The 23,832-nt window shown below is 36.9% G+C and overlaps 2 protein-coding genes across 2 annotated transcripts; both read left to right on the top strand.

Moving 5' to 3' along the window:
• Positions 1-10,620: 10,620 nt before the first annotated feature.
• On the top strand, positions 10,621-12,902 carry LOC126727939 (ankyrin repeat-containing protein NPR4-like). Its single transcript, XM_050433835.1, has 6 exons — positions 10,621-10,801; positions 11,113-11,335; positions 11,450-11,536; positions 11,766-11,832; positions 12,082-12,180; positions 12,270-12,902. The coding sequence occupies exons 1-6, from the start codon at positions 10,621-10,623 to the stop codon at positions 12,900-12,902; spliced, it is 1,290 nt and encodes a 429-aa protein (XP_050289792.1).
• An 8,213-nt stretch (positions 12,903-21,115) lies between these two features.
• LOC126725396 (ankyrin repeat-containing protein At5g02620-like) lies at positions 21,116-23,377 on the top strand. The gene is made up of 3 exons (XM_050430105.1): positions 21,116-21,780; positions 21,988-22,403; positions 22,849-23,377. The coding sequence occupies exons 1-3, from the start codon at positions 21,327-21,329 to the stop codon at positions 22,861-22,863; spliced, it is 885 nt and encodes a 294-aa protein (XP_050286062.1). The 5' UTR covers positions 21,116-21,326; the 3' UTR covers positions 22,864-23,377.
• Positions 23,378-23,832: the final 455 nt, after the last annotated feature.

The raw sequence follows: 23,832 nt of genomic DNA, 5'->3' as shown, positions 1-23,832 counted from the left end.
GACTCAAGCTAAAAGGGAGGACCAAGTACTGATGCAGACATTGGTCTCGGACAGAACCTAAGGCTTGCATGGTCCTCGGACTCAAGCTAAAAGGGAAAACCAAGTACCGATAAAGACACAAGTCTCGGACTCAAGCCTAAAGGGAAAAATCAAGTACATAAAATAAAACGCATAAGTCCTGAACAAAACCCAGGTTTTGCAAAGTCCTCGGACTCAGGCTGCTTGGGAAATCAACTGCCCGAATGAAGAAATTTCTCGGCTTAAATACTGGAAAAGGTTAAGGCTCGCGTATCATGGAGATGGCAGAACAACCTAATGATCGCCAACCTAAGGAGGCCTTGTAAATGGGAAGACATTAAAGACACGCTGCAAATAACCACGCGGCATAACGGCAACGTGCGCAAATCCAGGAAAAACGGCTCGTAGACCGGTGCATTCCTTGGGGAGGGGAAGAGTCGCCAGTGTTGATCAAGATCCGAAGAAAGTGAACGGCAATAAGGGCTTGACATCATCAAAATCCACCTGTCCTACCATGATGTTGGACAGCAGGATTTTGAGGGGCTAATGTGGGGTCCAATAGTTTATGGGTCCGGCCCACACATAAATGGGAAGCCCACCGGTCTTAAACTGAAGGAGGCCAGGGCCCAAGCTCGAAACCAGGAGACATAAAAAGTAACCCGAAGACATAGCCGAGGACGGTTTCGTCCTCGGCAGGTCCAAAACCTCATGGATAGAAATGGAATATGAGTAAGCTGGAAAGATCAGAAAATATCCTGGGGAAGTTGTCTTTAATACCCTTCCCTGACATGACACTGCCCCTAACAGAGCCGGGATCTTAGGCTTTATGGATCATCTCCAGCAATTTTTGGGATTAGACTGATGGGACAGATATCTGTCCAGGAGAGATCGACCCTACACGTGGACGAAGGACAACGAACGTAGGCTAGTATAAAAGAGAATGTTATGTGACCAAAAGAGGGAGGCTCCCATCTAGCTTCTGGAGAAAGACTTGATGAAAGAGAATGCCTAGATAATATACGCAGGACATCACATAAAATCCCTCCGACGGGTAACCGGGGACAGCACCATCGTTCCTCGGACATGATCCGAGGAGCCAAATCCTCCTAGATACAAGATTGAAGGGCCTGAATATCCAGCCCAAAGCTCTTTCTCATATTGGTTCACCTATAGTCCGGCCCGAAATGTCACCCTGTGATCCAACGCTGGCCTTTCAAGCCCACTCTCTACAAATATTATTGTGAGGGACTTTCCGTGTGCGAGCCCAACATCGATGTTGGGCCGTTAAAGATTTTGTGTCCTTACATATATATATATATATATATATTACCTGTATACTCTTGTATAGGGTCCACGTTATACACTAGTTTTTTTTTTTTTTTTTATGGGCACGTTAACATTAACAAATAAAATTATTTTTGTGAAAAAAAAAAATCAATATGCTAGTTCTAGTATAATTATAAAATGTACTAGATAAAGCAAATACAATAATACTTCCCTTAACCATAAAAGTATCTAATAGTCTCAAGTTCTCAACACATAATTAAAAACAAATTCATTATATTACTCTAACTAAAAAAATACTATAGTATGTGTGGGGCTAGTAAATTTGCGGCCCAATCCCACTCTACATGGGGGCCCAGGGCCTAGGGCCCAAGCCGAGGAGAGCCATTGCCGAGGACGACCTCTTGCTCGGCACCTCACGAAATGCCTGAAGAGAGGGGAAAACGGAGTTTAGGGGCAGGGTATGGGAAAAGCTACCAACGCCATAATACCAAACCCTGTCTCTGACAAGTTTATACTTTAAACCATACCCTTTAACTTTCCCAACGACCCCAAACCATACTGGGTATGGGTTGACAGGACAGGTTTTCACCCCAGAAAGGTGAAACTTACACGTGGACTCTAAACAGGAAAACAAACATTAGTATAAAAGAAAGATATCCCTAGAAGAGAGGGGAGGACTCTCTCCCCCCGGAAAAATGGGAGAAAGGGAAGAACACAAGGATCTTTGGATAGCGTCCGAGGACAAAAGTCCTACAGCCCGTTCCAATGGAGGGCTTAGCTGGTCAAGCCAGGCTCGCCCGTACAAGAATTTCCATGGACGTCACGATCAAACCGTCCACCTGTGCCCAAGGTCATGCCATTCAAGCTCACTCTCTACAAATCATATTGTTGGGGCCCATTGCATACGAGCCCAACGTTACTCTTGGGCCGTTAAATAATTCGTGTCCCTACAATTGGCGCCATCTGTGGGAATGGCTTGCGCGTTGGCTCAGGCGGCGGTGGAGTTAAGCCTTTGTCGAGCAAGGGTCTATGAGGATGCCTTCATTTCCAGCGACATTTTGTTGTTGCTCCAATATAAGTTCCCACTAGGGGCTATGCCTGGCAGTGCCAAGGGCACAGACAATTCTAGGGGCTTCCAACATCAAGCTAACCCCTCCCCACCTGGGTCAAGGGGCTAATCTTTGGAAATTAAATCAATAGATAAGCAAGCCTCTGGGGAAACCAACTACTTAAAAGAAAACTACAAGTTTTGGACAGAACCAAGGCCTTATATGGTCCTCGGACTCAAGCCTCTGGGGAAACCAACTACTTACAAGAAAACTACAAGTTTTGGACAGAACCAAGGCCTTGCATGGTCCTCGGACTCAAGCCTCTGGGGAAACCAACTACTTAAAAGAAAACTACAAGTTTTGGACAGAACCAAGGTCTTGCATGGTCCTCGGACTCAAGCCTCTGGGGAAACCAACTACTTTCAAGAAAACTACAAGTTTTGGACAGAACCAAGGCCTTGTATGGTCCTCGGACTCAAGCCTCTGGGGAAACCAACTACTTAAAAGAAAACTACAAGTTTTGGACAGAACCAAGGCCTTGCATGGTCCTCGAACTCAAGCCTCTGGGAAAACCAACTACTTAAAAGAAAACTACAAGTTTTGGACAGAACCAAGGCCTTGCATGGTCCTCGGACTCAAGCCTCTGGGGAAACCAACTACTTACAAGAAAACTACAAGTTTTGGACAGAACCAAGGCCTTGCATGGTCCTTGGACTCAAGCCTCTGGGGAAACCAACTACTTAAAAGAAAACTACAAGTTTTGGACAGAACCAAGGCCTTGCATGGTCCTCGGACTCAAGCCTCTGGGGAAACCAACTACTTAAAAGAAAACTACAAGTTTTGGACAGAACCAAGGCCTTGCATGGTCCTCGGACTCAAGCCTCTGGGGAAACCAACTACTTACAAGAAAACTACAAGTTTTTGACAGAACCAAGGTCTTGCATGGTCCTCGGACTCAAGCCTCTGGGGAAGCCAACTACTTAAAAGAAAACTACAAGTTTTGGACAGAACCAAGGCCTTGCATGGTCCTCGGACACAAGCCTCTGGGGAAACCAACTACTTAAAAGAAAACTACAAGTTTTGGATAGAACCAAGGCCTTGCATGGTCCTCGGACTCAAGCCTCTGGGGAAACCAACTACTTACAAGAAAACTAAAAGTTTTTGACAGAACCAAGGCCTTGCATGGTCCTCGGACTCAAGCCTCTGGGGAAACCAACTACTTAAAAGAAAACTACGAGTTTTGGACAGAACCAAGGCCTTGCATGGTCCTCGAACTCAAGCCTATGGGGAAACCAAGTACTTAGAAGAAAACTACGAGTTTTGGACAGAACCAAGGCCTTGCATGGTCCTCGGACTCAAGCCTCTGGGGAAACCAACTACTTACAAGAAAACTATAAGTTTTGGACAGAACCAAGGCCTTGCATGGTCCTCGAACTCAAGCCTCTGGGGAAACCAACTACTTAAAAGAAAACTACAAGTTTTGGACAGAACCAAGGCCTTGCATGGTCCTCGGACTCAAGCCTCTAGGGAAACCAACTACTTAAAAGAAAACTACAAGTTTTGGACAGAACCAAGGCCTTGCATGGTCCTCGGACTCGAGCCTATAAGGAAACCAAGTACTTAGAAGAAAACTACGAGTTTTGGACAAAACTAAGGCCTTGCATGGTCCTCGGACTCAAGCCTCTGGGGAACCAACTACTTAAAAGAAAACTACAAGTTTTGGACAGAACCAAGGCCTTGCATGGTCCTCGGACTCAAGCCTATGGGGAAACCAAGTACTTAGAAGAAAACTACGAGTTTTGGACAGAACCAAGGCCTTGCATGGTCCTCGGACTCAAGCCTATGGGGAAACCAACTACTTAAAAGAAAAACTACATTACATGGACCTTAGAATCTATCCGAGGAGAACTCTCCATTAACAATTGGGTTAATTCCTAAACTGCATGGATTCTCAAGTCTGCTCTCGGATCCTCAGTACCAAAGGGATTGATGCAATATAGAGCAATATGTTTCCAAAAACACAATCGAAGTCCCTTACTGCTCGGTTACCCCCTCGGATGAATTATTTAGAGTTTATCATTTTCGGATGGTCTCCTCGCACTTATTACAGAATATTCAGCTGTTATCTCGGTTAGTTTCCTAAGTTTAATTTACTGTGAATTATCGTTATTATACCTGGTAATGTCGGTAAATTAAAATTAGTTGGATTATGTTCCAAGGTTTCCCGCTCTAAGTATCATTGAAGAAAACACACATGGAGCACACCCATTCACAAAGTAGTGTTGCAAAAAGGAAAAATATTCAAAACAAGTAAATAAATTTCCCTTTTATTAAAACAAAGAAATAGTACAGCGTACAATGAAAAGCTGGAATCAGCTTATATTAAAGCTAATTACATAATCGAAAAGAAAGATACTAGAGAATAAGATAAAGCCGAGGAGGTAGTACAGGGGAGAGGTTGGCTGCTACTTCAAGATTTTGTTCTTCCTCAACACTTTTATATGCCCATAACTCAGGCAGCAAAAGAACCCAACGTGGGGCCTGCACCATTGAAGAAAAGGTGCAGAGAGAGCCCAACTTCAGGCTAGCGCAGCTGAAGAAAAGGTGCAGGGAACCCAACTTGAGGCCCACACCGTCGAAGAGAAGGTACCAGGAACCGGAAGTTGAGGAGCCTACACCAAAATTTGCCTGCGACAAGGCAGACGGGGCTGATGGCGGAAAACTCTACTTTTGATGCACCAAGAATCTGGTACGATCAGTACCTGCTTCGGATTTTGACTAAAAGAAGGAGAAACACCATTTCCCCCTTTGTCAAGAAGGAGTATTTTCTTGAATCTGTGCCTCCCTTACCCAGACCACGCTACCTTGAGTCTCAGAAGGACCCGGCGCCTCTGTGGCGGAGGGAGTTCCTTCACCCCAACCCGCGCCTCAAACATATTATACTAAGGGTGGATAACACCGGATATGGAAGCTGTGATTATGGCTGAAGGATTATGGTTTGGTAGGAAACTGAAGGATTTGTGTGTAAGTGGAGCGACCTCCTGTCCTATTTATTTAAAAGACAAGGAGGTGGCATTTAATTCACGCGGAGTTCCAAGGAACGCTACAGACAAATGGTTTCGGCTCAATTCCTAACGCCACCTACAACCATAAGATTAAATGATTCTCGTGAAGGCATATCTCGAACACTGAAACGTCAAAGGGCACCGCGTGACTAAAGACTAAAGTAATGCCTCTTAATCCAGTTCATCTCCTATGCAAATGGAAGAGCCCAAACATAAAAAAGTACATAATCTGAGTGAGTCGTGATGCGGGCCCAGCATTATCAAAATCCTCATCCCCAACTAAAAGTCGGGCAACAGGATTTTGAGGGGCTATTGTGGGGCTAGTAAATTTGCGGCCCAATCCCACTCTACATGGGGGCCCAGGGCCTAGGGCCCAAGTCGAGGAGAGCCATTGCCGAGGACGACCTCTTGCTCGGCACCTCACGAAATGCCTGAAGAGAGGGGAAAACGGAGTTTAGGGGCAGGGTATGGGAAAAGCTGCCAACGCCATAATACCAAACCCTGTCTCTGACAAGTTCATACTTTAAACCATACCCTTTAACTTTCCCAATGACCCCAAACCATACTGGGTATGGGTTGACAGGACAGGTTTGCACCCCAGAAAGGTGAAACTTACACGTGGACTCTAAACAGGAAAACAAACATTAGTATAAAAGAAAGATATCCCTAGAAGAGAGGGGAGGACTCTCTCCCCCCGGAAAAAGGGGAGAAAGGGAAGAACACAAGGATCTTTGGATAGCGTCCAAGGACAAAAGTCCTACAGCCCGTTCCAATGGAGGGCTTAGCTGGTCAAGCCAGGCTCGCCCGTGCAAGAATTTCCATGGACGCCACGATCAAACCGTCCACCTGTGCCCAAAGTCATGCCATTCAAGCCCACTCTCTACAAATCATATTGTTGGGGCCCATTGCATACGAGCCCAACGTTACTCTTGGGCCGTTAAATAATTCGTGTCCCTACAGTATGTATTAGGTTAAACAACCAAATACTAGAAAGACAAAGCTTCTCTTCTTACTAATAAATACGTTTTATAAATATAAGAATTTTTTTTAATATTTTAATATAAGAAAAAGCTCCACTCAAAGTTGTTGTCTAAGCCGCCTTGGTTAAATGTTAATATCTTATCATCAAGCATTGAGGGTCCAACCATTGGTTCTTTTTATCTCAGCTTCGAGTTTCTTTTCAGTCATTAATGCATGGTACGTACATGGAAAGTTACTAAAATTTTAGCGTTCCATCAAAATGGTAGAGTACGTACGTAAAACGATAATATCCAAACGTTGCAATGCTAGTGATCTTCCCTGAAGATGATTAGAACTTGGCAGCTGCATTTCTCAGAGCAGATAGGAACTAGGAAGTAAGCAATGCAGTGGCGGAGTCACATTGGGGCCGAAGGGGGCCATGGCCCCCCAAATTAAAAAAAAAAAAAAAAAATCATTTATATAAGTGAGATCCCGAAATCTATGAAACCAATCTCCCAATATAAGCTCCCGGCCCCCAATCTTGCTATTAAAATTATTTTCCTTTTTAAATTTTCTTTAAAAATAATAATAATAATAATAATAATAATAATATGTCCACAATATTTTTCACAATAAATATAAGTGATGAGTTATTATTATTTTTAAATCACCACTTATATTACTTTTTTACCCGCCACTTAAATCTAAAATGACAAATTTATTGTGAAAATATTGTGAACATAACACTTCAAAAACACAAATACAGTAATTATTATCAGGATATCTATACAATAAAAGCACATATTTATTTTTACAATTATCTCATAAAATAAAGGAGACAAAAAGGGGTTTCAATTTTTGCTCTTCCTCATTCACAAAAAATTTACTTGGCTTACTTTGAAATTATGGTCGAAGGAGGCTGTGTTCCGTGCCCTTGTCTCCATCGACTTCAGAAAACAACACTAGTTTTTTGCATTTGGGCTAATAGGTGGGTCTTTAAAATCTTTTCAGTTTCTCTCCTTTCTGGCTTTCTCTCTCACTCTCTCTTATTAGCTTTTTGTTGTTTTATTCTACAAGTTTTTCAGTACTGATTGCCAAAACCTTGGGCTTTTTACTCTCCAATTCTAAGAGGATGCCCTCCACGTGTGTGGTGAAAAATTAGATACTTCAAAAATACACAATAAACACTATTTTATCTACTCTCCATGGGTGATGTGACTCCTCTTCAATTTCTTATTTTTTGTTTTTTTTTTTTTTTTTTTTTAAGAAGATCCTTTTTTGTTTTGTTTAATGGTATATATTTGTTTTGTTTAATTGTATACTTTCTATAATATAAAATATAAATCACCTAATATATCATATATGTATATAACCATACACAAATAATATTGGTTTATATAGACTTATAAAGGACTTAAACTCCGACAAAGACTTTTGAGGAAAAAAAATTAATAATTTCATTTTCTAGTCGGCCCCACACAAAATCCTGGCTCCGCAACTGAAGCAATGGCAACATAAGTTTCCATGACCGCATCTAATTATTGTGCACTATGTAGAGTGATTCACTCTTGAAGCTTAAGAATATGGACCCAAGGCTTTTAGATGAGACTATTAAAAATAACGTAGGCGGCGCTTTTATGAGTTTAGTTTACGAGAATAAAGAAATTCTCCAACAAAGAACAGGTAATACCTTACACACGCCATTGCACCAGGCTTCAAGATTCAGATGTATTGGATTAGTAACAGAAACTAAAATTGTCAAGTTGCGCCCTGACATGGTTGCTGCTGAGAATAGCAAGCTGGATACTCCATTGCATGAAGCTTTTCATCAAGAGAATGTCGAGCTCTTGCTACTGTTATTGGATAATAATCCCAGGGTAGCTTGTAAGCTTAACTCTGACAACCAGAGTGCATTTTTCATGGCTTGAAATCATGGGCATCTCAATTTGGTCAAGCTTCTTTTAAGTGGAGGCCTTGGTTGCAGGGCTTGGAAGAAGATGGTTTCGTTCGAAGTTTCCTTCATGTTGCTATGTTAAAAGGACATACATGTAGCTACTAAAGTTCTGTTAACTGACTTTTCCCTGTTGAACACATTGCCAATCTATTTGGCACGAGAAAACTCTCATTCATTCCTAAGTCCACGTGCAGATAATTTCTAAACAAAGCAAATATTTGGATGAGTTACAATTGTTAGCGTTCTAGGCCCTGGTTGTAACAAAGTGAACCGATTCTTAATCAAGTAATTAATTAGATTAATTATTTTTTAGAATTGAATTAAATAACAACACATTAACATGAATCACAACCATGGGGATTTAACCATCAATCCTCAAGGTAACAAATCCAATAGAATAGAATTAAAGTTTGTACAAAATATTGAACCATAAATCTAATGCTACCTCATATTGTATTTACGATTGTGACCACATGCAGCTTCAAGACCACAGACTCTTTTATTCAAAACTTGTTGCATGTGAACACCATCTCACATCTCCGAAAACACCTCTCAAAGATTTGTACTAGTAATTTGAATGTAAATTGGATGTAACAACTTCACTTTGATCATCAGATCTTTTGTATGAACGTAGGTCTCCAATTGATGCATCAAGAGAGTTTGGAAAATTCCAAATCTATGTACAATACATTGCTCCCTTGTAGTCTTAGAAAACGTGTTCTAGGGCCTACTCATATGGTGTACTTGAGATGCAAGTAGCCCTAAATCAGGCGGCTAATGAAAACTGCTAAGAATCCAATCTGCACGATTCTCAATCAGTTGAGATATGCAGTTCATGTTGGATATATACGTATAAGTAAAGTTCTATGTTGAATAATGATGAGAAGAATAAATGGTTAATATAACATAATTGAACTTATGCTCATTGAGTTTAAGTCTTTTGGGTTATTATGTCTCTATATGTTATATATATTAACTGATCAAGGAAACAAGGTGTTTATCTCTCCAACCATTTGATCGGTCGATTTAAGTGATTCTCAACACTTAATAGGAAGTGTAACAGACCTGTTTAACAAAATAGAATTAGCTAGTGATGCATGTATTGTTAGGAAGATTTAAGATGTGTGTCCAAGCTTTTCTCAAAAGATTGACAGGAATGGTTTTTCATATATAATTGCACTGCTCTTGTCGTAGAGAGCCCGTGGAGGTAACAAGAATGCTCCTAAAGGTAGATACAGATCTTCCTTTTGAATTCAATAATGATGGTCACGCATCTTTCAGTGTCACACGAAGAATGGAGAGACCCTTTTTCATCTAATTGTGATCAGATATAATACAACAATGATTTCAGCATCTTCCAATATAGCAACACTATCTTATTACATATTGCAGTCTCTGGAGATCACCATATCAGTAGGAAATGAAAAATGATACCTGTTCTTATTGATAGCTGTGAAAATAGAACAGCCTATGGGGCAGCCATGCCTACATGACATATCTAAGTACTAAAGTTGTGCCCATGAACCTTTTATAAGTTTTGATTGAGTTGCGTCAGGTACATAGTAAGCATTTCAAAGAACCTTTGTCATGTCTATAGTTTGACATCTTTGGTATTTGGAAAAAGTAAAAATGCAATGTTAAGGAAAGAAATCAATGAATATATACTTTTTATTTATTTATTTACGATTATTTCCATAAATCTATGGAATTTACAAAGAAAATTATAAACTTTCAAAGTTTATAGGTAGTCAAAATATGTTATGTGGCTTGGCAGCTTAGGCATCTTAAGGTGATCCCAATCATGTACTACATTTTAAGATGACCTAGCAAAAGGAGACCAGATTGTTACAGTATAGTATTACAAGGGCTTAAAGAAATGAAAAATATCCAAGTCGTTACAATACTACTATACTAGTGATCTTGCTTTGAAGTTTCTTGGAACTTGGTGACTGCATTTCTCAAAGGGGTTTCCACGTTGCTCAGCATTTTTATTTCTTTCCAATTTTTTCAGAATCTATCCAGTTGAAAATGCAAAAGCAGCTATCATTTGCAAAAACAGTGCCAAAAAAAATTTCCCATCTGACTATCTTGCTCTTTGCAGAGTCAAAGGCTTTTAGAGGCGATTACTAAAATGAAAGATCCATTTTTATGAATTTAGTTTGCGAGAATGAAGAAATTCTCAAACAAAGAACAGCTAATACATTACACACGCCACTGCTGACTGCACCTGGCCTCAAGATTTGGAAATATCGATTTGGTCACAGAAATTGTCAAGTGGTGCCCTGACATGGTTGCAGCTGAGAATAGCAAGCTGGAGACTTCGTTGCATGAAGCTTGTCGTCAAGGGAATTTCAAGATCTTAGTGCTGCTATTGGATGCCAATCCTTGGGCAGCTTGTAAGCTTTACTCTGACAACCAGAGTGCATTTTATATGGCTTGCAGTCATGGGCATCTCAATACTCAATGTGGTCAGGCTCCTTTTGAGTAAGGCTTGGGTGCAGGGGTTGGAAGACGATGGTTTTGTTAAAAGCTGCCTTCATGAAGCTGTGACAAGAGGACACACATGACACATGTAAGTAGTAGAGTTCTATTTACTAACTTTTCCCTGCTGAGTACTTTTCCAATCAATTAGGCATGAGAATTTCTCTCTTTATCCATTCCTAAGTACAGCAGCTGGTAATTTCAGAATGAATGAAATATTCAGATGGATTACGATGTAAATTTCAATTGCTCAGCGAAATTATGCTTATGTATTGATAAATTAGAGCTGTAGATGCAGGTATTGTTAGGAAGATTTTAGAAGTGTGCCCAATATTTGCTCAACAGATTGACAGGAATGGTTGTTCACCATTGCACTGCTCTTGTTATAGAGGGCACGTGGAGATAACAAGAATGCTCCTAAAAGCTGGGGTAGAACATGCTCTGGAATTCAATAATGATGGTTACACACCTTTGCACTTGGCAGCGATGAATGGCAACACTGCAATTCTAAAGGAATTCACGTCAATGGCTCCAACATCTTTTCACTGTCGCATAAAGAATGGATAGACTGCTTTTCATCTGATTGTGAGATACAACCACTATGAAGCTTTCATATACTTGGTGCATGTTTACAGTGATACCAATATCTTCCACTGCCCAGATCAATATGGTAACACCATCATCCATATTGCAGTCTCTAGAGGTCACCATCAGGGCATCAGGTGAGAAATGAAAATGAAACCTGTTATAATTGATAGCTGGGATATTACAACAGCCTGTGGTGAAGTCATGTCTACATGACATATCAAAGTACTAAAGTTTTGCAGAAGAATCTACCATCAGGTGAGAAATGAAAAAGATATCTGTTGTATAATTCATAGTTGAGAAATTAGAATAGCCTATGCTGCAGTCATGTCCAGGTGAAATATATGAAGTAATAAAATTGTGCAGATACACGTTTATAATTTCGGCTGAATTGCATCAAATAGACAGTGAAGCGTACCTTGTCATGTCTATGGTTTGTGTGTGTTTCTGTGCATGTTAGGGTATGTGAAGTATTCTACTTTAAAAATCATACCCAAGTTCCGTTGTGTCCCAAGCCCAAGTCCTCAAGGACTGCTGAAGTAAGATAGTAACATTTGTTTCAAATGGAAAGATTTGCAATTGTGTGTTAAAAAGATTAAACTTGATTGTCGATGCTTCTACTGGTGTTAGTGTGCATGTGTATTTTTCCTAATTAGACTTCTGAAATTCCAATTTGTTACAGATTGTGGATTACTTCATCAACAAAACAGCGGTGGATATTAGTTTCCAGAACCATAGAGGACTCACAGCCCTTGACATTCTCAACCAGACCGATGGAAATGTGGATAATAAATGGATCAAATGTCAAAGAAGACTACTAGTCCCCTGACCAGTTTTTGGCCACCGAAATGTTTCAGTGAAAAACGACAGGAAGAACTAGTAGAACTTTATAGAATTTGCCAAAACAAGCAAGACGAGACATACAGAGAGGCAGTTCAGAATGCCAGGAACACGATTACACTGGTGGCTATTTTGATTGCCACAGTTACATTCACAGCTGGTATAAGCCCCCTGGGTGGTGTCTATCAGGATGGACCACTGAGAGGAATGTCCGTGGTGTACAAAACAACAGCTTTCAAGGAATTCATATTAAGCAATAATATCGCATTGTTCACTTCTCTATGTATTGTTGTTGTTCTTGTTGGCATCATTCCTTTCCAAAGAAAACCTCAGATGATGATACTGAAGGTTGCTCACAAGGTAATGTGGATAGCATTGTCGTTCACGACAACAGCTTACATTGCAGCAACATGGGTCATCATTCCAGATGGTAAGGGAACAGATTGGATATTTGTGGTGTTACTGTCAATTAGTGGAGGCACTATAGGCACAGCTTTTCTTGGGTTAACTGTGATGATGGTTAAGCATTGGAATCAAAAGCAGAAATGGCGGAAAGAGAGAAAGAAAAACGGGGACAGACTTGCAGACAACAGAATGCAAACCTTACATTCTTTTAATTCCGATCTTGAGAGCTCCAACCTTCAAGGATATCACTCATTCTAAAAACTAGTCTCAAAGTTTTGTGTGTGTGTGTGTATATTCTTTTTGAATGATAATAAACAATGTCATAATGTTAATAAGAACATTAATATAACTAATAGTAACCATGAGACTTCCTGGAGCTATACATGAAGAACTAAATAGAGGTTATATGTCATAAACTCGAATTTATAATAACAGACCACCGGAAACAGTCTGTTCTAATTTGAAAACAATGTATCTACCGGAAAATGCTAAAGCTAATATCAGTTTTAACAAAATGCATGATAGTGATTGGTGCCATGTCAACTACATGTTAAAATGAATTTCTTAATTAAAATTTTTGCTTTGTGCTTAAAATTAACACACATTGTAAGGTTAACATCATCATTGAATGTACAAAATCACAAACTCTAATTCAGTGTTTGGTGTGATATCTAAACTATTTTAAATTGAAGGAAGATGCTAAAGCTAATGTTAGACAATGATATTCATTGGTGCCGCATCAACTAAATATTAGATAAAGAGTAATGATTATCACACACTCGCTATTGCACACTTCCTACACACAATTCCACAATTTGAACTTAAATCGACTCGTGCTTTCAAAACATGATTTAAACATGATTTCAAAGGAAGTGGTAGGCTTTCAACTCAATCCCAATAGCACACAAATTAGCTTCCAAGGTTAAGCAGTCTCTACAAAGTGTGCAATAGTGAGTGTGTTACAAGATCTTCCCTTGGATAAATTTCTTAATTAATTTTTTGTGATGTATTTAAAAGTTAACACATCACTTTTTAAACTTCAATATCACGCATAGAATGCATCAAATCACAAAACTCTTGGTCTTGGGTAGTTACTTAAAAATCTAAAGTATTTAAGTTTGAATTGAGAAACCAAATCATATTGATTACAAAAGTCAATAGTGAAAAGTGATTTAGACCCCCTTTAGTTTATTATAAGCGGAAATAATTGCTTTTTCTTGAGTTGCTTCTAGTATAAATGATCTTGAACTCATTTGAATGGTTACAGACTCATTTGACAGTTATATTATCATGGAATTTGCCAACTCTAAAACATAACAAATATCATGGGAGAGAGAAATAGTACCGCAGGTCAAAAAAAAAAAACAGCCAAGTCAACACACTGTCACTCCCTTCCATGTGCTCCAACTCTTTCGTTTTCTTCTTCGCTGTCTTTGGTACCAAACTCCCAGTTATAGTTTGGATTGTGGGTTTTTGACTGGTTTAAGAATAGAGAAATGATATGTCTACAATATTTTTACAACATTTTTACAACAAATCCTAAGTGGCAAGTTGTTACTAGTTGTTATTGTTAGGACAAAAAAGTAATCTTAGCGTTAGTTTGAAATTTGAACCAATAACAACTCACCACATGTGATTTGTTGTAAAAATATTGTAAACGTAGCATCTCTCGAATGAATATGTAAAGATTTATTAAAGGAAAACGGATCTGGGTTTTTGGATTTTGCAAAGTTATGAGTGAAAGATGATAATGGTAACAATGGGACTCACGACTCACATATACAAATACAATTAGACGACTCACGAGTCTTTAATTATTATTATTATTTTTTTTTTTAATAAAAGTCTCACTCAATTATGTTTTTAAATATGGTTTCAATTTATAGTATTTGCTCTTTAAAAACGTTAATTAAATTTTAGTATAGGCTAAGATTGAAATCCAAATATCTTATTTAACATCATATACTTTATCAGTCAAGTTAATTAAAACTTACTCAATCAATTATAATTCTCTTAAATTGATTTTTATTTATTTATTTAAAAAGATGATAGAAATATTATTAAAAAGAGGCCTAATGGGGATAGAGAGAATAAAAGAAAGTCTGTCCATCAAAATCCTTACGAAAGGCCCATATAGGGATAGATGAGATTGGTTGAAGTCCTTAAATTGAACCAAGCAATGTCCAATGGGCCAGAGAATGAGCTAGGCCATTAGAGGTTTTAGGACAAAAATTAAATATAACATTAGAAAATTGGAGAAGCAAAAATTATATATCATCAGGAGCAGATATTATAAGTTAAAATTCTCTCAAAAAGTATTAGAAATCCCTTTAGAATTTCATAATCAAAATTTTCCTATAAAAAAGAGAGATTAAGATGTCTCTTACCTTCAATGATCACCAATTTGAGATGGAGTTTGACTGTTATGGAGACTGCCAATAGAGCTGCTTCGGCTTCAGCCCAAGCTAGAGATGAGAAATTTTCCTTTGCTATGGTGAGTGGTGACCAAAAGGATGTGGCCATTAGAATCGTGGCAAACCACTAATAGGAAAGAAGCATGCATCTAGTGTGATTGCTGCAACGAAGTTGAATTTAACCCAACTTCTAGGACTGAAAGACAGAAGGAGGTTCCTAAGGAGCGGTTGATTGCTGCTAAACTTTTTTCTAAATAATTTTTTTTTTTTTTTTTTCTCAAAGTAGTCACTTTCTCATTTAAATTTCTTGTATAAATTCTAAATTTGGAATATGTTCTCCTAGGCTCACAAATAGACCAAAAATTTAAAAACATTTTCCCATTAATAATTTGTTTGTTTGTTTGTTTTTTTTTTTTTTTTTTTTTTTTTTTTAATAAAAAAAACAGCCAAGTCAACACTCTGTCACTCCCTTCCATGTGCTCCAACTCTTTCGTTTTCTTCTTAGTTGTCTTTGGTACCAAACTCCCAGTTATAGTTTGGATCGTGGGTTTTTGATTGGTTTAAGAATATGTAAGGATTTATTAAAGGAAAACGGACCTGGGTTTTTGGATTTTGAAAGTTATGAGAGAAAGATAATAATGGTAACAATGGAACTCACGACTTTAATAGGCGACTCACGACTTACATATACAAATACAATTAGACAACTCACGACTCTTTAATTATTATATAGATTATTTATTTATTATTTTTATAAAAGTCTCACTCAATTATGTTTTGAAAGATGGTTTCAATTTATAGTATTTGCTCTTTAAAAACGTTAATTAAATTTTAGTATAGGCTAAGATTGAACTCCAAATATCCTATTTAACATCATATACTTTATCAGTTGAGTTAATTAAAACTCACTCAAATCAATTATAATTCTCTTAAATTGTTTTTTTTTTTTTTTTTTTTTAAAAAAGATGATAGAAATATTATTAAAAAGAGGCCCAATGGGGATAGAGAGAATAAAAGAAAGTCTGTCCATCAAAATCCTTACAAAAGGCCCATGTAGGGATAGAAGAGATTGGTTGAAATCCTTAAATTGAACCAAGAAATGTCCAATGGGCCAGAGAATGAGCTAAGCCATTAGAGGCTTTAGGACAAAAATTAAATATAACATTAGAAAATTGGAGGAGCAAAAACTATATATCATCAGGAGCAGATACTATAAATTGAAATTCTCTCAAAAAGTATTAGAAATCCCTTTAGAATTCCATAATCAAAATTTTCCTATAAAAAAGAGAGATGAAGATGTCTCTTACCTTCAATGATCACCAATTTGAGATGGAGTTTGACTGTCATGGAGACTGCTGCCAATAGAGCTGCTTCGGCTTCAGCCCAAGCTAGAGATGAGAAATTTTCCTTTGCTATGGTGAGTGGTGACCAAAAGGATGTGGCCAGTAGAATCGTGGCAAACCACTAATAGGAAAGAAGCATGCATCTAGTGTGATTGCTGCAACGAAGTTGAATTTAACCCAACTTCTAGGACTGAAAGACAGAAGGAGGTTCCTAAGGAGTGGTTGATTGCTGCTAAACTTTTTTCTAAATAAATTTTTTTTTTCCTCAAAGTAGTCACTTTCTCATTTAAATTTCTTGTATAAATTCTAAATTTGGAATATGCTCTCCTAGGCTCACAAATAGACCAAAAATTTAAAAACATTTTCCTATTAATAATCTGTTTTTTTTTTTTTTTTTTTTTTTTTTTTTTTAACTCATTTCAAACACAGGAAAATGATTCAAATTACTAGAAAACTAGTCATTGGTGACAAAACATTTTCCTAAAGTTAGTGATTTTCCTGTTGGCAAGATAGAAGACCATCTATTATCTTATGAGCAATACTTAAATAGTCTTGGAGCACTGCTCTGGTCTCTCACAAAGGAGGTGGGTAGTGGGCCTCATGGTGGGACCTACGTGTAAAGCTCACTCCCTTTGTGCTAGCCCAAAGCAATGCTCTAGAACTATCTAAATATTTTCCTTATCTTATATGATCTTATCCAAAACCTGCTTAACCTACCCAGCTGATACCCTAAAGCTAATTTATATTATTGACTTGGAAGAGAATGATACAAATATAAGAGTAAGTCTTTGGAGAGTCACACAAGCACTTGAGCCCACCAAAATTTGCATAGTAAGGCTTATTGTAAAGGACAAAACTTATATCAATATCTTAGGTGTTATTTCTTAAGTTTACCTCTTAAGATTCTACCATGTGGTTATTTAACTAAAAAATATACTTCATCCTATGAGAAGAAAACCACACGGCAAAATCTTAAGAGTGGAACCTAAAGAGCAGCACCTCTAAGTACTATATCTAAGTCTTACCCTACTATAAATATCATCAAGCATTAAGGGTCAATCATTGGTTTTTTCATCTTAGCTTCGAGTCACTTTAAGTCATTAATGTCAAGTACATGGAAAGTTGCTAGAATTTTTGTCTTCCATCAAAATGGTAGAGAGAAAACTGAAAAGGAGAATATCCAAATGTTGCATTACTAGTGATCTTTCCTGAATATGCTTCATCTCATCTTCGAGTCCCTTTTAGTCATTAATGTCAAGTACATGGAAAGTTGCTAGAATTTTTGTCTTCCATCAAAATGGTAGAGTGAAAACTGAAAAGGAGAATATCCAAATGTTGCATTACTAGTGATCTTCCTTGAATATGCTTCATCTTAGCTTCGAGTCCCTTTTAGTCATTAATGTCAAGTACATGGAAAGTTGCTAGAATTTTTGTCTTCCATCAAAATGGTAGAGTGAAAACTGAAAAGGAGAATATCCAAATGTTGCATTACTAGTGATCTTCCCTGAATATGCTTAGAACTTGGCAGCTTCATTTCTCTGAGAAGATAGGACTTAGCAATGGGAACTTAAGTGCCCATTTGGTTATCATGCTCTATGTAGAGGAAGTCACTTTTTTTCTTTTTCTTTTTCTTTTTAAATTCGATAGTTGAGGGTAGGAGAATTAGAACTATAGATACTTCTATTGAAAATACCAGGAGGTGCTAGTTGCACTAAGGCTATTGGAGAGAGAGAGAGAGAGAGAGAGAGAGAGAGAGAGAGAGAGAGAGAGAGAGAGAGAGAGAGAGAGAGAGAGAGAGAGAGAGAGAGAGAGAGAGAGAGATTCATTCTTAAAGCTTAAGAAAATGGACCAAAGGCTTTTAGATGCAACTAGCCATGGTCCCGTGCGATGCGCGAATAATGCTTTAAGCTATTATGTGAAAAACTTATATAGAATATTCAAAATATTTTAAAGTAATAACAAGAAGTAATGTTGCAATAACATGAAGAGATTTTTGTTAAATTAATGTTGTAATACAAAATTAAGGGGATGGAGAATTTAAACTATAGAGAAAAAGTTACATAAATTAGAAATTAGTTATTATGTGGTGTAATATCTTCTCAAAAAAAAAAAAAAAATGTTCCGTAATAAGTTGATTGTTTGTTTAATAATTTTTTTTTTCTTTTTGCTGAAATTTTTAATCATAATTTTTGTTTCTACATTGGCTTGGAGTTAGCATAAAAAATTTGTAATTTCATGTAAATGTTTAGTTTTTTTTTTTTTTTTTTTTTTTGAGAAAAATGTAAATGTTTAGTTGGCTTATGGAAATATCATCTAAAATCTATGATGTCACGTTTATGTTATTGAAGTATGATTGTGGTAAGTTAAATAGTCAATGAAAATAGTGATATCCTATTAATAAAATTTTATTATATTCCAATTATGTAAAGAAGTTGAAGTGTAAAGTTAAATGAAAAATTACTCTTACAAAGCACCATATGATAGAATTGCACGGTCTCTCATGTGATGTTTTTTCTTTCTTATATATTTTTTTAAGAAAAAAACCATATAAAATTCTTATATATATATATATATATAATTAGTGCATACTTATATATAATTAATGTGTATTAACTTCATTGACACATTCAATGAATTAAAAGTTTTACATAAATGTAAACTTTGATGAGGTGGAAGCCTAAATGAAAGAAACTCAACGAATGTGCCACTTGGCAGAACCTCATGCTCTCCCACATGAGGTCTATTTGCTTTTATATATATATATATATATATATATATAATTGATAATTGATAATTGATTGATGATTATTAAACATAAGATTCAAACTTTTATGAGTTTAGTTCACAAGAATAGAAAGGTTCTCCAACAATGAAAGTAATACCTTACACATGCCATTGTACCTGGCTTTCAAGATTCAAGATTGAGAAAAAGTATAATGTTACTAACTTCCTTTATGATACCTGATGTTTGTGGTTTAAACACCAACAACCCTCTACTATCTATCTGGCTATTTATATATTAGAAAGAAAAAGAGAGTCACTCTACATAGAGCACAATAATCTGATGGGAACTTATGGAAGAAAGAACTTTAAAAAATCCTGTAATTTTATATTTGGGACACATTATACCCTACATTTTTAAACAAGATATTTTAAACCCCACGCTTTCATAAATATATAGGACACTTTAAAGTACCCCAAATTTGGATTTTTTTTTTGGATATATTTGTGAAAGTATGAGATTTAAAGTAACATATTTAAAACTCTTTGGTTTAATGTGTCTCAAGTCTAAAATTAGAACTTTCTCAAAAAAAAAAAAAAAAAGTCTAAAATTAGAACAGCCTATTGTGCAATCATTTCTACATATCATATTTAAGAAATAAAGTTGTGTACATAAATCTGTTATAATTTTTTATTGAGTTTTGTCAGATGCATAGTAGACACTTCAAACTACCTTTGTCATGTGGAAAAAAGAAAAATGCTACTTTATGGAAATAAATCAATTAAGATAATTTTTTTTATGTATAATTAATTTCATAAATGTATCTTTTATTTTATTATACAATATAATTACAAAGAAAATAAAAATTTTAAAGTCTGTAGGTAGTGAAAATATGTTATGTGGGTTGGCATGTTTGACCTGTCGCTCGGCATAGGATTACACATTGACAAAATAATGTTAGCATTATTGGCTTTATTGACTTGTAGGTGAGGTCTATGTGTAATAGAACTTCTTGATAACGTGTGATATATTTGAAGATGGGTAAACTTAGGGATAATTTGTGCAGTATATTAGGTTTTCTAGTTAAATTTAAACATGTGTTATATTAAAATTAATTATCTTTAATAAAGATAACGTTGTTTATGCGTCATTGACCATATATGGTCATATATTTTAATTTAAATGGAAATCTAGCATATTGCACCTAAAAAAAAAAAACTATATTGACAATGTTTCAAACATCAAATTGATAGAATAGTATATTTTGAATGTCACTCACCTATATAAAAGTGGATTGCAAAAAACAATTCTTTCGACTCAACAAAATATGAATTACACGAGATTTATGGTTTGTAAAAGCAAGAACAGTTCATAAGGATGACAATTAGAAATTAGTATAGCTACTGTCATTTTTTTTTTTTTTTTTTTAAATGGCTTTTGACAAAACTGTACTACATTAAAAAAAACTGTCCTTTGAAAAAGTGCGGTTTCAAAATTAGATGCTAAACAAGCTCTAAATCTTTTGGTCATTCTAAGTATTGCTTGGTTTATACAGAACTATTTCCCATTACAATGGCAAACTCATCCAGAGGATTGGATTTGATTGTACAAGTCTAGAAGGCCGATCCATGTAATTGACTTGGAAGAGGAGAGAAGACAAGAATGAAATAGTATTAAAATCATGAAGCATGGAGGGTCCCGCCATTGATTCTTTCATCAAAGATTCGATCTTCCTTTAATTCAGTAATGTTCATTACATGGAAAGCACCTGAATTTTCCTCTTCCATCAATATGGCAGAGTTTATAGAGTGAAAAGGTTCAATGAAAGCACATAGAATGTGAGGAAAATTCATATCTAAACGACTAAACCATAACCACACGAGTGCTTCATATTTGACTTTGTCATATTGTATTTGTGGCTTAACAGTATATTACAATGGTTTAAAGAAAAAGAAAAATATCCAAATGCCACAGGCCCACAATACTAGTGATCTTCCTTGAAGATGCTGAGAACTTGGTTGCTGCATTTCTCAAAGGGGTTTCCTTAAACCGCGTTGCTTAGCTTTTTTATTTCTTTCCAATTTTGCAGAATCTAACCAGCTGAAAATGCAAAAGCAGCTACCATTTGCAAAAACAGTGCCAACAAAATTTTCTATCTGATTATCTTGCTCCTTGTAGAGTAATTCTTGGAACTTTTAAGTAAATGGATTCAAGCCTTTTTGAGGCGATTGCTAAAAATGAAAGACGCACTTTTATGAATTTAGTTCGCGAGAATGGAGAAATTCTCCAACAAAGAACAGCTAAAACATTACACACGCCACTGCACCTGGCCTCAAGATTTGATAATATCGACTTGGTCACAGAAATTATCAAGTTGTGCCCTGACATGGTTGCAGCTGAGAATAGCAAGCTGGAGACTCCATTGCGTGAAGCTTGTCGTCAAGGGAATGTCAAGGTCTTACCGCTGCTATTGGATGCCAGTCCTTGGGCAGCTTGTAAGCTAAATTCTGACAACCAGAGCGCATTTTACATGGCTTGTAGTCATGGGCATCTCAACGTGGTAAAGCTCCTTTTGAGTAAGCCATGGGTGAAGGGGTTGGAAGAAGATAGTTTTGTTCAAAATAGCCTTCATGTTGCTGTTTCAAGAGAATACACAGGTAGGTAGTAAAGTTCTATTTACTAACTGTTCACTGCTGAGCATATTGCCAATAAATTAGGAATGAGAATTTCTCTCTTTATCCATGCCTAAGTCCAGCTGCTGATAATTTCAGACTGAATCAAATATTCAGATGATTTGCAATGTAAATTTCAGTTGCTCAGCTAAATTCTGCCTATGAATTGATAAATTAGAGTTGCTGATGCAGGTATTGTTAGGAAGATTTTAGAGGTGTGGCCAGACTTTCCTCAAAAGATTGACAGGAATGGTTATTCACCACTGCACTGCTCTTGTCATAGAGGGAACGTGGAGATAACGAGAATGCTCCTAAAATCTGGTGCAGAACTTGCTCTGGAATTCAATAATGATGGTTACACACCTTTGCACTTGGCTGCGATGAATGGCAACACTGCAATTCTAAAAGAATTCATGTCTATGGCTCCAACATCTTTTCAGTGTCACACAAAGAATGGAGAGACCGTTTTTCATCTAATTGTGAGATACAACCACTATGATGCTTTCAAATACTTGGTGCATGTTTTCAATGATACCAATATCTTCCACTGCCCAGATCAATATGGTAACACCATCTTCCATATTGCAGTCTCTGGAGGTCACCATCAGGTGAGAAATGAAAATGAAACCTGTTATAATTGATAGCTGTGATACTAGACCAGCCTGTGGTGAAGTCATGTGTACCTGACATATCTAAGTACTAAAGTTTTGCAGAAGAATCTACTATAATTTTTTACTAGTTGTGTCAGATGCATAGTAAATATTTCCAAGTACCTTTGTCATGTCTATGGTTTGTGTGTGTGTGTGTGTGTGTTTATGCATGTGTGGTTTGCAGAACTTAGTATCCTACTTTATCATACCAAAGTTCTGCTGTGCCCCATGCCTAAATCCCCAAGGATAGATCATGACAATAGTAATATTTCTTTCACATGACATTTTTATTTATTTATTGTTTGTAATGAAGGTTTAACTTGATTGTTGATGTTGATGATGATGATGTTGGTAGTATATGTGTGTTTCCTAATTAGACTTCTGAATTTCAATTTTGTTACAGATGTGGAGTACTTAATCAACAAAACAACAGTGGATTTCAGTTACCAGAACCATAAGGGACTCACAGCACTTGACATCTTTGACCAGGCCAGTGGAAATGTGCATATAAAACTGATCCAGCAGCAAGTAGAAAAAATTTGTGAAATACAGGATAATAACACGTCTGAACTGGAGTGCTCGTCCAAGCAGACTAGTAATTCCCTGACTAGTACCCTGACCAGTTTTGGGCAACAGAAACATCTCAGTGAAAGACGACAGGGAGAACTAGCAGAACTTTATAGAAGTCGTCAGAGTAAGCAAGATGAGATATATAGTGAGGCAGTTCAGAATGCCAGGAACACAATTACACTAGTGGCTATTTTGATTGCCACAGTTACATTTGCAGCAGGTATAAGCCCTCCTGGTGGCATCTATCAGGAGGGACCACTCAAAGGAAAGTCCATGGTGTGCCAAACAACAGCTTTCAAGGTATTTACATTAAGCAATAATATCGCATTGTTCACATCTCTATGTATTGTTGTTGTTCTAGTCAGCATCATTCCTTTCCAAAGAAAACCTCAGATGATGATACTGAAGGTTGCTCACAAGGTCATGTGGGTGGCAGTGTCATTCATGGCAACGGCTTATTTTGCAGCAACATGGGTCATCATTCCCCATGTTAAGGGAACAGATTGGATGTTTGTAGTTTAACTGTCAATTGGTGGAGGGACTATAGGCACATGTTTTCTTGGGTTAACTGTTATGATGATAGAACATTGGCTTCGTAAGCAGAAATGGAGAAAAGAGAGAAAGAAAAGCAGTGACAGACTTGCAAGTATCAGGATGCAAACCCTACATTCATTCAATTCAGATGTTGAGAGTTCCTACCATCAAGGATATCACTCATACTAAAACTGTCACCACTCCCCCTCTTGTTACTTTAATTAAAGATATGTAGCATTGTCTTTCTTAATGCCTTTAAGAATCTTGTATTTTTAGCCAAGAA

Source organism: Quercus robur, chromosome 5 (genome assembly GCF_932294415.1).
Source record: "Quercus robur chromosome 5, dhQueRobu3.1, whole genome shotgun sequence".
Lineage (NCBI taxonomy): Eukaryota > Viridiplantae > Streptophyta > Magnoliopsida > Fagales > Fagaceae > Quercus > Quercus robur.
The sequence above is the reverse complement of the archived record's forward strand: the minus strand, read 5'-3'. Positions and strand labels throughout refer to the sequence as shown.

Excerpts from the sequence above, each read along its gene's own strand:
- LOC126727939 (XM_050433835.1), top strand. The coding sequence starts at position 10,621 with ATGGTTGCAGCTGAGAATAGCAAGCTGGAGACTTCGTTGCATGAAGCT. Across the intron at positions 11,336-11,449 it reads GCAATTCTAAAGGAATTCAC|TGATACCAATATCTTCCACT; the intron begins GTCAATGGCTCC and ends GCATGTTTACAG. Across the intron at positions 12,181-12,269 it reads TCAACCAGACCGATGGAAAT|GAAGAACTAGTAGAACTTTA; the intron begins GTGGATAATAAA and ends GAAAAACGACAG.
- LOC126725396 (XM_050430105.1), top strand. The coding sequence starts at position 21,327 with ATGGATTCAAGCCTTTTTGAGGCGATTGCTAAAAATGAAAGACGCACT. Across the intron at positions 21,781-21,987 it reads TGTTTCAAGAGAATACACAG|GTATTGTTAGGAAGATTTTA; the intron begins GTAGGTAGTAAA and ends TTGCTGATGCAG.